The sequence below is a fragment of the Argiope bruennichi genome, chromosome X1, assembly GCF_947563725.1.
Source record: "Argiope bruennichi chromosome X1, qqArgBrue1.1, whole genome shotgun sequence".
Classification (NCBI taxonomy): Eukaryota; Metazoa; Arthropoda; class Arachnida; order Araneae; family Araneidae; genus Argiope; species Argiope bruennichi.
In genome coordinates this window covers 3,214,099-3,230,381 of record NC_079162.1, presented here as the reverse complement: position 1 = coordinate 3,230,381, position 16,283 = coordinate 3,214,099, and the positions used below count along the sequence as shown (strand labels likewise).

The 16,283-nt window shown below is 29.7% G+C and overlaps 1 protein-coding gene across 1 annotated transcript in view; it reads left to right on the top strand.

The window, feature by feature from the left end:
- LOC129958427 (uncharacterized) overlaps positions 1–16,283 on the top strand; it is a 92,100-nt gene that overhangs the window by 61,024 nt on the left and 14,793 nt on the right. Inside the window, exons 2-4 of the mRNA XM_056070917.1 lie at positions 9,653–9,683; positions 10,812–10,864; positions 12,270–12,335. Coding sequence (XP_055926892.1) covers positions 9,653–9,683; positions 10,812–10,864; positions 12,270–12,335 — 150 coding nt within the window. The remainder of the gene's footprint in view (positions 1–9,652; positions 9,684–10,811; positions 10,865–12,269; positions 12,336–16,283) is intronic.

Genomic DNA, 16,283 nt, shown 5'->3' with positions numbered 1-16,283 from the left:
AGGTTGGCTTTTAAGTAGGAAAATAACAAATATGATTGGGTATTTTTCAAAATTACTTAAATTAACAATTCAGTGGCTAATCAGAATTGTAGCTGAAGTAGTCGTTTAGAAATCGGGAAGTCAGGATTCAACCTCAGATATTTTTTTTAATTTCAAACTATCAATTTGCAAATTTATCTAATTTAAGTTATACGTTTTTTATACAAAAATAAATGTTCATTCAACTAATACTTGAATGATAAAGACAATTTAATTTTTAACATGTGAAACAATTATAAATGCAATTTTAAAGCTGATAAATTTAAATTACTGTAGCCATTTTAAAATCGTCGAAAGTTGTAATTGTTGGATTTTGTGAGTCAGAAATTATTTACTGTTCAACCGTGTACTATGTCTCCGAAATGAAAGAGAGCAGATGAAAATTTATAAAACATTTATTTTAGCAAACGTTTCTTACTTTGATAACCGAAAAGAAATAGTAGAAAGCAGGTGTTAATCTATTGAATTCATAGACAGATGAATCACAAATTTTGATGATTGTGCAGTTCCATCGAAGACTATGAAAACAAAGCCTTTTCCAAACATATTCTTATCGCCATGTGATCATAGCCAAGGCGATGAAAATTAAATAAAGATGCCCCTACTCATGTTAGGGTTACTCTAATCGAATAAAAAGTTTATACTTTGAAGATTCTCGTTATTGCAAATCGACTTTGTTCGTTTGTGCTCTTACTATAATTCTTTGTGCTATATTAATGCTATTTTTGAATTAATTTGAATTCCATCATTTTTGAAAATTTGTAAAAGTAAGTAAAATTTAACCACCCTTCATTCACAAAATAAGTTTCATCAAGATATGAAATTAGCTATCCATACTCCATATTTATATCTGAATGATAGTTTTGTAGATTTTTGTTACTTTCCATTTCGTAATTCAGAACAACTATGTTTAGCTAAAAGGCTTTTAACTGATTCGAACTTACAATTTTAATTAGTTCATTTTTTCATGTTAATGTAATATTTGAAATGTTGTATTCCTCGATTTCCAGTTTTTATATGATGATGCATGCCATTAAGTGCCAATTGATTAAAAGGATATTTTGCATTTTTTAGCATCGTGCGGAATCGTAGGTTTATAATTTTTATTGATATAACAAACCGCAGTCCGATTCTTATTTATCGGTATTACCGTATAATCGGTTATGTGTTTTGATTTCAAATGGTAATTCCAGTCAAATCAATGCACTACATCCCTCCGGTCAACTTGCTCTTAGATTTCTAGTAAATTAGTGCTCTCTCTTGTAAAATAATTTCCCTTCATTCATATCTGATGGCATATTAAAAAGCTCCTCCGACCTCTGTTTAATGCGAGATCGACACGCGTTTTTGAACTAAAAACAATAAAGCACCGAGAAACTGCACGAAATAAATATTAGTTAAGATATATATGGATATTAACTTATTTGGTGTTTCTTGGTGTTCTTAATTTTTAATAAACTTTATTGAGTCCTTTAGACTACTGCGATTTGCGTATCTGTTTTAAATATTTGTTGATATTTGTGTCTTTTTGCTTATTGGAATTTTCTGCTTTAAAAACAAAAAGGTTTCTTGCATTAATTTTGTTTAAATTTTTTTCCTTAATGTATAAATAGTTCCATTTCGTATAAAAACCGAAAAACTTCAAAGATTCTATATATAGCTCGTTTATTATGTTTTATATATTTATCGTTTATATTATTACTCTTTTATATATATTATTACTCGTTTATATGTTATATATATAATACAGAAAAGCTTCAGATTATCGGAAAGTAATTTAAACTTGACTATGTCAAGAAATTTAAGGCATTTTATTTTATCTGTATCAGTCGATGATTAACATTTCCAATTTCGCGATTTGGCCCCCGAAAAGTAATTTCGTATTTGCCACAATAATTCACTTTTAAATTATAGTATTGAATGATTTATAATTCCAGTATCTTCTTCCCAACGCTTCATTAGTTGTATTCCGCGTCATCAATGTGACGCAACTCTACTTATGCTCTCAATGAGTCTCCTCATTCAAGATTTATTTTGTTGACTGTTTAAATGGAAGTTTATAAATAGTTCTACAGCCATTGATATTCCATTCCTTCTTTTATTAGATTATTTGCAGTTGGAAGGTAATTAGATGCAATGAAAGTTTTAGAATTATTGAATTTAGATTGAGAATTTCAGAATGTAGATGTATTAAATTATTCATTGCTCATTTCATTACTTAAAAATAATAAAATTGTAAAAGTGACAAAACATAATGAACGAGCTAGTGGTCTGAATATCTATATTTATTCGGGATTACTGTAATATATAAAACCTTTTTTTTTTTTTTTTTTACTGAAACCATGTATTTTTTTTTATATGAAAGCAGAGCCTTTCGGCATTGAAGTCGTCACTGCAGAATAGTTTTCGTAATTTATGTATTTTAAAGAGTTATTCAACAAAAATTTCTGATTCACCGTAAAATTCTACTTTCAAAATATTTAAATGATATAAATAAAAATATATTTTATTTCTTTCAATAAACTTTATAATTTTTTCATAAATACGTTTAAATTTTACAGTCCTTTTGTATTAAGAAATTATATTCTGCCAAGTATTCTTTACACTTTGACGTTTAAATAGATAAATAAACATTTCTATCTTCTGCTATCAAATTTGACTGATTTATGAAATTTCTATATATCAATTTTAGAACAATCAACATTTTCCTAATCATAGGCCAATCACTGTTGAGAAACACTGGCAGAAGATTAGTGTTTCTTCTTTAAGACGGTCGATGAAGTGGCCTGAAATTGCCAATTTTTATCGAAAAGTGATTTATTTAGTTGATTGGAGTTCAATAATTTTTATTTAAAATATTGGTATCTAAAGTATATTTTGTTAAATATGATTCAAAGGGCAGATGGCCTATGTAAAAATTTAAAATTTGTAATCCATCGAAGCATTTATTGACTCAAGTTGCAAAAATTAGTCGATTTAGACCATTTTGTTAATAGATGTATGCCCCAAATTAGCTGATGGGCGATGATTATTGTTATTATTATTTATACATTGAACTATGCTTACCTTAAATTAAACGGTTTCAATTGAATTAATAATCTAGATGTTGTAAAAGATCATAAAAAAACTTTTCCTCCATTTTTATTTTTTAGAAAATATTATAATTCAAATTTTTTTCACTTCATACAGATATGTGCTGAAAATTGCACTTTTGTATGTTTAATTTGCAATAATTGTGGATTTATTTCTCAATGTGATAGCAACACGTTGATAAAAGCTAATTTTACCCTTAAGAATTTTCCCCTTATTTTTTCCCATTCCCTTTCCAGATTAAGTTTTATTATTATTTCGTGAGAAATATATTAAAAAAATTCGTTGAAAATCGAAACTTAATTTATAAGTTGGTATTTATTTTATTATTTATTAATTTATTGGTATTATTACAAAGATAATCTTTTGAACATTAATTTGATGCAAAAATTTTGTGCTGTAATATTTTCGGACATTATTGCAGAAAAACACTGAAATTGCGCTTAATGTTTAATTAAAATTCTAATTAAAAATTCAAAAATTGCTCCGAGGTTTCCCATTCCCAGCCTTCAAAGCATACACATGCCAAATTTGGTGGCTGTTGGTCGAACGGTCTGACCTGTAGAGCGAGCGCGCGCGCACACACATAGAGCTTTATTATAAGTATATAGATAAGTGTTTGCAAGAAAACTGTTTAGCTTGAAATATCCTTTTATTTGTACAAATTTGTATCACATTTGTATGCAATTTTTTTCTATTCTTACAATTCTGAAATTGCTATTAAAATACAATGAATTGTGTAAGGACTATAATAAATTTTAAAAATTACCGTTATAGCATGTCTTTTTTATTATTGAATAATTGCTAAGTGCTTGCATGGAGACTTTATACTGAAGATACAAAAACTGTTAAAGGAAAATCTTTTTTTTTTCCTTCTTGCAAATAAAGCAATGACATAGCTGTAGGTTCTGGACTAGTATAAAATAAAATTTATAGAAGAAACTATTTTTTATGCAATTAATTAGAGGATATAGTGTTAATTATTTTGTGAAACAAATTTTTTATGAATAAGAATAACGTCTTTTTATTAATAAGCCAGATTAAATGTTCAATGTCAAATCTATTTTCAGAATAATAGTTAATGACCAAGTTTATGATTACCGTTATTATATAGTTTAATGAAAACTCATTTGCCTACCTTTCGTCTTCAAGGCTCTATCCACCTGTATTTTTTGTCTTTTCATTCAGCAAATTTTGAATTAGGTCATCAAATTCGATTCTTCTAGCTACGCTTTTTTCAAACAATGAAGTGGCTAAACCAGAGAACCGCCTCGTTCTCTGTGGATGGGAAACAATTCTTAGTTTGAGGTTCGAAAAACTCCTCCAACAGAATGTTAAATTGAGAAAAATCTCAATAATACTAAATTGAGATCGAAACAAAGTCGAAAATTTCATATTCACCTGCAAACAAAGTCGCGTTAATACAAAACCGACAATTTTTGACTTTTTTCCCCACAACTAATTATGTTTTGTACTCGAAAGGATCATTTAAGATACCATGCTAGAACTCATTATAATCAGAGTAATTATGCAACTTAAACTTTCTATTTTTTAAAAAAAAATTTTTTTGAAAATCGGATATGTACGTACATTAAAAAGCCTGTTACGTAAAGGCAACTCAAACATTCTCAGTCAACATCCATTTTCACTGCACTAAAGTTAATTTATAATCTTGATAGTTAAAAGCAAGCGCATATAATATTGCAAAAAATTACAGCAAATTTTTTTTCAAAATAAATAAATAAATCACTTTACGATTTAAAAGAAAAAAATATTTTTATATAAAGCTTTGCAGTGAGCCCTTACGTCAAAGGAAATATGCGTCTGCGCAACACTTTTGTACTAAAGGCTGAAAAATAACTCTTCATTTGCACCTCTGTCAGTGCAAAAAGTTCAAAATACCCCGAAGTGCATTGCGGCGTTTCCTTTTTAAATCTGTGCAGGAATTAAATTCGATTTTACTAAGGACCAACACTTGCACACTTGTGAAAATTCCCAATAGTTTGGAAGATATCGACCATAACAACTACTCTGGTAAAATTTTCAAGTTTACAAAACTAGTTTATCTAATGCAGGGATTAACTCCAGTAAGAGTTACGCGTTGTTTCGGTGTATTCGTCTAAAAAGTGCAATCGAATGAAATAGAATAATTAAGAGAATTTTTGTGTTATTTTAAAATTAAAAATAAAACAATAATTCTAATAATTTTTAAATCGCTCTCTAAAATATTTTAGTTTAATTATTGATAATGAATTCAGAGGAATTTTAGAATTTCCTGAAATATTTTTGTTCTTTGATTGCCATTTGAATGCATTTTTTTACCAAGTCCTTACACAAAATCATCGAGCTTTAACACGTGGAATTCTCCGAGCAATGCTTGGTACATGTTGGTTTATATGCATTTCAAACGATGTTTTCATTTTCAAAAACAAAAAAGGAAAATATTGTTATGGCGAAAATATCGACTTCCATATTTCGATAAGTATACGACGTTTATATCATTCTCCCTCCCCCACACGAGCTCAAAAATTGCATTTTTTAATTATGTGTATGAAAATGAACCGATGTATTTTCAGTTATACTAATGAAATTCGATATGCTGTTTATACAAAGTGCGTCTAAGAGAAGTCGTGTGTATGCGAACGTAATTCAAAGACGCATCTCTCTGTATAAGTGAAATTTGTTATACAATTTCATCATAAAAGTGAGATCTATGCTTAAGAATTACAAATTTTTAATTCTGAAGTGTTCCTACTTAAAATGACTCAGAGAATTGCACTGAAAAGGATGATACTCGGATTTTCCATATTATATTACATAGTAAAAATGTATTAGTAGCAGCATTATACACGAATAATATTGGGAAGTAATGAAATATTTTTAAGCTGATAGTTGATTTGCAGGCTTTATTACTCCCCCCCCCCCCCACCCTGCGTCCCGTCCTCCGCTGATACCACTGAGAAAATTCACTCTTTGTAAAGTGTTATTTTGTGTAAGTAAGCTAAAGTATCGAAGGATGGTTGTTTTGCCCTTTCAAAAAGGGCTTCGAAACTGAGCATTCTAATACCTTTAACCCTTTGCATTCGGTGAGATAATTTGATGCATAATTATTCATTTAATTCATGGATCTGTTTATTAGACCAAAAAATAAATACATACAAATGTTTTATTGTAGATTTAATTTTTAGGGAAACTCATCTTTTTAACATTCTGTAGGTATTTATAACAATTGTAATTAAATAAAATGTCAATGATGCGCCATCTTGAATGAGGACTGAGAGAAGACATTTGAATGCAAACGGTTAAATGTCGTCGTATTTTATTAATTCAATATTTTTTGGCCGTTATTCTTTCTGCGAATTTCCTGATATATATAAAAAAAATCGATGTTCTCAAAATGCAACGGCTGATTGAATCAAGGATTGAATTAGCCGAAAATCAAAGGAATTTTCAGTGGTTCGAAATTTAAGGATTTTTTTGACAATAAAATTGAAGTTCTCCTTTGAAGTGATTGCTTTTTCCGTTTTATGATAAAAATAATATTATACGAAATTGAAGATATTCCCAAAAATTTGATCATCAATGTAAACTGTTTTCTACACGTTCAAGGACAATAGGTTTTGCACATCACTTATATTAACAGATCGTTTACGAAAACGAGTTAACACGTTCTCTTTCAAAAGAAAGGATCACGCATCTTTTAATGGAAAACTCGTATTAGAAGGCATAAAAATGACGCATTATATTGCATTTTACAAATACTTCACGATTCATAGAATCAGGTTCTTAGGACGCAAAATAAATCGGAGGACATGAAGCGGTAAATCTATTTGCCGTTCCTTACATTGCTTCAATATCGTTTAGATAATAATGACGCATTTGTCGAATTCGACAATACTTAAGATGGGAAAAAATTTCAGAACTTTAATATATTATAACAATTTTTTCAAAACTTTGATATTGGAAATTTTATTATTTTTATTACAATCAAGAATTAAATAGAAATTTTTTTTAAAAAAATCTGAATGTTTATACGTGAAACGTAATTTCGTGTATAAGTAGAAAAACTGCTTTTCCTTCTAAATTAACGAAAACTACCCACAATCAATTTTTTAAATTATATATAATATCACGAAATTCGTAAATGTTGGATATATACGACTTAATTTGAAAAAAGTGTGCAACATGCCTCCCCCCCCCCAAAAAAAAAAAAATTCCTAGTTTGTAAGTTAAAGAATTCCTCTTTATACAGAATTCTGAAGAGTGAAAAATTGTAAAGGATAAGATTCAAAATTGACGAAAGACAGAATTTTTCCCTTGTACCGTGATTCACAGATCACTAGAACATCTCGCTGTCATTAAGGTATCGAGAACGAGCACACAAATTCTGCAGAATAAAATCGCAATGATAAGTTTTCAATTGTTAAATCTTCTAGGAAGTATATTATTTCGCCAAAAATTCAAACTGGTTCTGAATTTTCGACTTGGCTGTATCTTTTGCAATCCGACTTGCCACATGTTTGCAACAAATGTTATAGCTTTTAACTAGCCAGTACCCCAACAAGTCATTTACATGTGTAAGCAACCACAATTTACAAAAACAAGCTGTATTGGAATAATTTTAAAATATAGCTTGAGATTAAATGCAAAAGGTGGTTGCTACGCTGCGAGGGAGGGGCCTCTTTCTAACTGAATTGTAATAGAAAAAAATGACAGGTAAATGATGCAATCCATGTTTAACCGAACATACATGTACAAGAGCATTTCAAAATCGATAAATAATGGCATTACAGCATGTCTTTTACAATGGCAAGTAGGAAAGCAGTCTCCGGAGTGTTCAAAGACTTGAAACTGTCTAGGTTTCAAATTTTTTATAGAGATTAATTGTTGTTGCGACATTGGAAATTTTCATTGTATTAAAATATGCGTTGTACATTTTATCCTTTCATGTTCAATAGCAAAAATGATGTGCTTCTTCAAGTATGACCTGCCTTTTAAATTTGCTAACAACTTTATGGAGGACCTTTTTGAAATAGATTCTATGTGAATACGAACATATTTGTACTCAATGTATAGGCCATTTTAGAGAACCGAGATTTTACAATACCATCTTCATGTAAACATATTTGCTCATTTAAATTCATACATTTACGTATTCAAACGATTCGAAATTGACAGTTATAGAAAAAAATATTAGGACCTCAACTATACCGAAATAAACCTATTTATTTTAGTGAAGTTCATTTTTACTTTCTCGCATGTGAAATATACAATTTTTGAAAATACTGTAATCATTACAAATATTCGAACTCAATATTCAGACTTGCAAGAATTGAGAAAGCGCATATTTGAATTGTCCTTAATTTGAAATTGTAAAATATATCTATACAAGTACCGGTAAACACTATAATTCAAAATGAATGAGCTATATGGATGAAATTTGTGATGAAAAGCATTCGGTGAAGATGAATATCATCATTGAATGTTCGTCACATTTGTAGATTTCTGAAAAATTTATAATGAAATTCATTCAAAGTCTGTTTGACCAGCTGTCCGATTGCAAATGAATGTGATATTTAGGAAAGGGTAAAGAGCTAGATAGATAAAATTTGGTATCCAAGTTAAATATAAAATGTTGGGAGGTATAAAACTTTGAAAGAAATCCATCCATCTTTCTTTTCATTCGTCTGTATGCTAACGCAATTACTTAAAGGAAATTTGTGTGATCGTGCGACTACAATTTTAGCTCTGTGCCAAGTTTTGGTTTCAATCGGTTCGGAAACATTCAGCTTTCTGGCACTTGTATTGTATTGCTAATGATTAATCGTCACTAAAATGTCCAGTCATCGCATTCTAGATGCAAGCCAAATGTCAGTACTCTGAAATTATTTTTTCGCCATTTAATTATTACACAAGTACCGATACTCGAGCACGAAGCTCACAACTGACGTATATGGGATTCAATATTTGAGCACTCGCCCTTTCTTTTACGCCCTTTCACAGGGTATGCGTTATGATAGGCATAATATCTTCTTTAGGGAGTATGCGAGAAGGTTTCGAGGAGATCACTGCCCTGGTTATCCGTGATAGAATTTTATTTTAATATCTGAAACACGAATTCCTAATGAATAAGCCAGACTAAATGCCTCAACTGAATTGAAAGTTAGGTGAAGTAGAAATTACTAAAGAAATATTTGCAGGTATGCTTTAATGTAAAACAAATTTTTATTCCTTCAGTTGAATTAATTTAAAATATTTTTCGTTCAAATATTTGAAAGCAAAATCTAAATATTTCTGGTTCAGAGACTGGTGAATTGTGCTTATGAAATTCGAAAACGTTTATCGGGCACAAAATTTGGCAGGAAAAAAAAGTGTAATGCAAATTTTGAATGCAAAATATCATTATAATTATTCTTCTCCATTTCTGTTTATCATAAATTTAGTTTCTAATAAACTAAGATATTTCGAACTTAATGTATCTGAATATATATTTATTCCTTAAACAAAATATTTTGTCTTTCAGTTGAGTTCCGACAAAAATGATGGAAATGGACGTAAGTCACCTTCATTTCTTTCAATTTCACTTCTCATTTTTTTAAATATTTTTGCATGATTGTTTTTCACTTCTGAAAGTTGTCTTGCGTTATTATATATAATTATCTACTACAGTTTTTTTTTCTTGTCTTACGCTGTGAAATCTTTCCACAAATTTATTTAAATTCTATTGACGATCTGTTATATCGGTTTAGCAAAAATAAGTATTGATGCGTTATCAAAATCTGAACAATGAAATGTCTTGAAGCAAGTTCTGTCTGCGTAGCTTTGAAAAAGAAAAAACTATCATTAATTTTTAAGTTTTTGGAGGATAAAATCTTCTAATAAAAACAATACTTAAAAAAATAAAAACCCTCATCAAAACCTCATCAAAAATAAAAACGTCACATCATGAAAGATAAAATTAAATGAATTTTCACCTTTTCTCAATCCTGTGATTCCTAGATTTTCTTGAGGTGTCTGTAATTGATAACAATCAAAATCGTTCGAAGCGGTTTTCTCTCCTAAGGGATAAAAAGAAGTCCAAAAAAATTGCCATCTGAAATTGTTTAATATGACGAAATGATAGCTCTAATTTGAATCATCGTTCACTCTTCAATAATAAGTTGTAAGGAGATGAAAATTCAACCACGCTCCTCCTATGAACAGGATGGCCCATTCAGGAGATCGGGCGATATTTTCACCCTTTACTAGCTTTTGTGTGGATTTAAACAAGGGTTTTAAATTACTCTCGGATGAGCGGAGCACCTCTGTGTATCAGGGATCGCACGGGAATGGCATCGGGTTTAAGTGTTCTCTTTTGGGAGCGGTTGCTCCATAGGGTTTCAACAGTCAAAAGTTTGGCTTTATCACCGATGGCTAGTTTCAGACCTTGCACACATCTTGGTAGACTCGGTTCATATGGGCTTTCACTAAGAAATCGTTAATTAAATGAATCGAACCATTAGTGGCGTCGCACCATAATGAGAAAGTGAATCGAGTGTGGCATGAGAACCTTTCCATCTGATTCGAGATAAACAATAGTAAACTGAAGAATAAAAGAACTTTTGATTTAGTAATTTAACAGACACGATTAAAAATTTGTGTTAATATTTCTGGCATTCCTTATAGAATTCTTGTCTTTGCAGAGGGGGACAGAAGAGAATCTTCCGAAGAAGATCCACAACGGTCCAGACATGCGGTAAGTCGAAGCCAATTTTATTATGCTTATTCCCTTCTCCACTTGAACCCTTTAAAGGGCCATTTTTTTCTAGTCATACTATGTTAAAATATTTTTAGGCTTGAAATTAGAATAAGGAAAGGGATTCATTTAGCTTATTAGATAAATTTAATTTCATTAATTAATTTGGTTCATTAATAAAGTAACAAATAAAGGCGCACCATTTTGTCTGAGATAAAGAACTGAAGCATCTAAAATTCTGTCCTACTAAAAAAATGTGTCAGAACTTCCAACCTACATAATTTCATACAAAGATTGATAAATTTGGTGGGAAGCTTACTTTCCATGGCCCTAGAAAGGGTTAAGAGAACTCGTTAAAAATATTTGCAATTCATGATAGTCGGGACAGATCATCAGATTTATATATGAATTTATAATCGGGTTATATATTATCAGATTGATATACTTATATATACACTTATAGCTTTGCAGTAAACTGATTCAATTGAATACATGCTTTTCAGTATTAACAAATAACAAGAAGAAATGTCTTTAATCGCATTTCAGAAACCATTTAAAGGCCTAAAAAAGTCAGTAATCTGGGCGAATAAGCTAGTTGCTGAATGAAGTTTTATGAATGCTTACAAAAATGGTCCATAGAAACCAAATTTTAACACTATTCTGTTCACATGTCTAATTGGGATTCTTTTGTTTGGCTTCGGTAGATCGTTTTGGTTATGTTTAGATCAGATAGTTTTTTTGGAGGTCACCAACGTAGTGTCACCGGATTGTACAGTGTGACCTATTTTAATTTTCAAGAAATTTTGATGGTTTCTTGCTGATCGATTTTAAATATTCGCAACACATCCGATTGGTTAATTTTTTTTTCCTTTGCTTAACTAAATGCCTTAATTTCCAAAATTGAAAAACAAATTCTTTCAAACTTTAATTTATGTCACAATGTATCTTTCCAAAACATCTAGTGTGCCAAAATAATATTTGAGTCCTTTCCTTGAATGTTTTGTGGCCTATAATTTAAGTATGAAATCGCTTGAAAATCTTTTTCTTCAACTTTTTCAGTTTAATAAATCTTGCAATTCTAAACTTTATTAGCCATGAATTTAGGATGAATTCCCTTCAATAACAAATACAAGTTGGACGCTTTTAATTTTTCAATTCATGTAGTTGATCCTTTATTTCCCTTTGTCTTTATACCTGAATTTTGGTAAGCATCCTGTCATTTAAAAACCATAGAGAAGCAATTTTTTGAACTAATTACCAGTTCAAAAAAACAATTACCATTTTTTTAAATCGATCACCAATCGATTAACATTTAATCAGATTGTAGTTTTCTTCGTGTGTTGTTGTGATTTGCTTAATTCGAATGTTTAAAACTGTAATAATATATTTATCTTTTTATTTTCAGCCTTATGACATCAGGCGATTTTTGAGGAGGCGAACGGGCACAGGTGGTCGACCAAGACCAGCCCGGGTATGTTTCTTGCTCTCGTACTTTTTATTCTTGATCCTATAAACGGACATAAAAATACTAAAGCTGATTTCTCTACATGAATAGCTTTGTCATTTTCCTGTTGAAAGTGCTGGAAGAAGTTTTACAATACCAGAAAATTAAGTAAAATTTGGCACTCTAAAATTTGCTTTCTTTGTATGCATCAGCTCGAATTAAAATTGTTCACAAGAAGTTCATGATCATAAAAATATTGCAGCCTAGTATTTTACTAAGGCTGTAAATTATGACTCAAAATAATGTGTTAATTTAACTATAAAGTAAAACAACCTCATATTGAAAAAACTCGAATTAATTAATCTTGAATAAATTAAAATTTACAATAATTGGCAAGAATGAAAGTGTGTAAGTATGGAACATTATCTTGTATGGATTAAAAGTTACTGTAGTGCTATTTTAAATTTCGTACCGTGTCTCTGGATTTAATGCTTAAATATTTTACTGCATCTTTCGGGAACTTTATGGGGAATAATTTAAGCGTTAGAAGACATCTACACAAACTGCATAAAGATATAAACATTGAGAATCTTAAAAAGTAATTCTGCTATGATTTCATTAAATCTCTAAATTCGTAATTTCTCTTAATTCTCACCATGATGGAAGAATATATAGTGGTATATAGTCCAATATATAGTGGCCAATAAAAAAAATAATGGGACACATCTGTAACTTTGCTCTTTATTATCGCATCTTCATAAAACTGGTTTCGATGAAATTGGTCCAAGTTGACAAATTTGTTTGGATTGACACATTGACTAATTAAAATGGTTAATATCTCGAAATTTTCCCATTGCGCCTACCAATCATTTTAACTCAATCAATAACTTGTCACGAAGTTTGTCACCACAGATTCTCACCAGCATCTGCTGAAACTTTCTGGAGTTACGAAGTTTCGAAAAATGACACGTCTAATTTAAAATGAATTAAAAAAAAAATATCGCATATACCTTGAAAATTATTTCTGATTTTTTTTATGGATGGGTGACTCATTTAAAGAGCATAATTTTATTCATTAATGAGTGAATAAAATTTACAAATTAAAAAAAATTACTATTTTTTAAAAAATTTTAAACACTATTGTGGTAAATTTTCTGACGTTACAATTCATTTTATGGGAAAGCAAAGCTGGAATATTTAAACATCGAATTCCTAAAATTACATGCATATCTGTAAAAGTTTTTGAAACATTTTCAAAAAATGCAACTGCAAACTTCCCATCGTTGATTGGTAACAACAATGTGACATGCTGCTTGTTGTAGGGCTGTTATTTCTAATTTTCTATAGATCTGCATATCATAATGGGGAATTTTACGTATTATAAAATCACTAGATAATTTCCAAATCGGATGATTTTATCCAAAACATTTTATTTATCGGATTATATTTTATCGAATCATTCATATTTAATTTTTCTAAATATTGATAATCAATAAATAATTGGGCAAGTAATGTAAATTTAAGAATTTTTATGTAGAATTTAAGCATTAATCATATAATCTATATACTTCCGATTTCAGTTAACATAAGGATTTGAAATAAGGCCGATAAAAGTTGTCTTGTTTATAAAAAGCCCTCAAAGATTGTTAAAAGTTTCTGTTTTCCAAATAGTAAAGTAATACTAACCGTAAATGAAAGAGAATGCCGTTTTATGATTAAGGTACTCTATTGATTGTAATCACAATCTTATCAGACTTTAAAGTTGATTATATAATTTTTTCGGAAATACGCAAATTAAGAAAGTTTAACTTCAAGGAATTAAATCATTAAATCTAAGTGAAATGGTAGTCAAACAATTATCACAAAGATTGAAATAAAAGAATTTTTATCTTTACTTTTTTCCGTCGCAGTAACAAGACCGCGTGCTTTCGACTGATAACCACATTTTTAAACAGTTTCGTTTTATAAATTTGGAATATAGATAAACAAGTAAAGATTCTCATGCAAATTATAAGTGGAGTCCATTAAACCGGTTTTAGAATTTTCCTCTAATCCGACTCGGACGTGGATTTTTTTTCCTCTTTCAAATGCATTAGTTTTTGTATTCCTCTCAAGGCTGAATCAGCGATCTATTAATGAATCTATAATTTTATATAGCTAAAAATCTGCACCCTTATTCTTTTACGTTAATTTAATGTGTGATTAGAAATAGTAATGCAAATATCATTCTCGTGTAAACTGGACATTCAATACCTTGTTTTAACACATCTCATTGCGTAACGATGATTAAAATAAATTTTTTAAAAAGGACGAAAATTATACAGCCGTAAAAGAAGTATATATTTTTTCTTAAAATCTGATAATTCGTAGTTTATATATCATACAGTTCTGCTATTTGAGTACCCGCACTTCTTTCTGTGGGTTTTGGTTCCAGTAATAGAATTCAAACTGGGAGATGCAATATAACAAAGCCCGTATGCAAATTAATAGTTAATTTGTTTCTTTTTTTTCCCTTTAATGCTTTCTACAAGTGATTACCTTCCGTGGCCGTATTCAAATTGTGACTATATTGCAGATGAATATTCTTATTGAAAATATTCAAAAATTGATATTTTAGTTACTTTATGAAGTAAAAATGAATTTCTTATTGCTTTTAGACATTAACTCTTGGATTAGAAAATCGACACAGGAGTACCATTTTAGTGCCAAAACTGCATGCCAAATTTCATGCGTCTCGATTGTTGCATTTCTGAGCAATCTCATTTGAACGCTCGGGAATTGACAGACAGGTAGTCAACCATTGGCCAATGAATTGACCCAAAATTTGAAACAGATCTTTAAGTTTTATGATAAAACCATATATCAGATGTCATATATAAGACATAATACTAATTTTCACAACTCTAACCAGTACTATTTTTGAATTTCCGTTTTCACAGACAAGCGGATATAGTTCCAAATAAGTTTTTTGCTTCTTGGAATTCCAAAACATGAAGATTCTCTTAATTCACGGAGACAAATTATTAGCCCATTACAATGCATAGTGTTGTATATTTCGCATACGACAAAATAAGAATTTAATTCTAGCGAATAAAAAAAATTATATATAAAATTTCAGTGAATGGCTTCAGCGCCATAAATATCTTCCGTATGCGTTTTTTAAAACCGGAAGTCAATTTCCTTTTGTGAATCAACCTTTATTCCAACCTCAATACCTAAGGTATTCTGTAATTTCAAATCCTAAACTTGCTTATTCTATTGATCTTATAAACATATTGTTGAAATCAATTGAAAATCAAAAGTACTTCTTATCTTAATGAATTTTCTATCTGATTCACAATCGCTCATACCTGAAAACAAAATATCTTCTTTTAAATAAAGGCTGATAAATTCATTGGCGTAAAATGCCATTATGCGAATTATTTTTCTACCAATGAAGTAAAATTTCACTTGAAAAATTTCACCTGCTTTAACCCTAGAAAATCCATGTTTTTCACATGGCAAGTTGTATGTTGCATGCTCACGAGTCGGACGGCCACAAAATTTATTTTTTTAGCTGAAGATGGGGAAAAATAAATACTGTTTATCTTAAGACACTCGGAAAATAAAGTTTAAAAAATGGAATAAATATTATTTATACTTCACCTTTATATATCATTCAATTTCTATAAATGTATTCACTGTCGAAAAGAAAAGAAATATCATTATTTCTATCTTTCCTAATCAAATAAGATAGTGATTCAAACGATTTCAAAATTATTTCTTCTGCGGCAGGAACACACCGGATACTAGCTAGTTCACAATTAAAATTTCTGAGTGTCATTAAAATGTCTAAAATTGAAGCGAATTCAAAAAATATTTTGAAAACTTATGTTTAATTTATGCTTAAGCTTTGAAAACTATGCTTAAATTTCCAATTGCAACTTTCTATATTATTTGAAAATGAATATCCATGTTAAAGATCTGACTTATCTG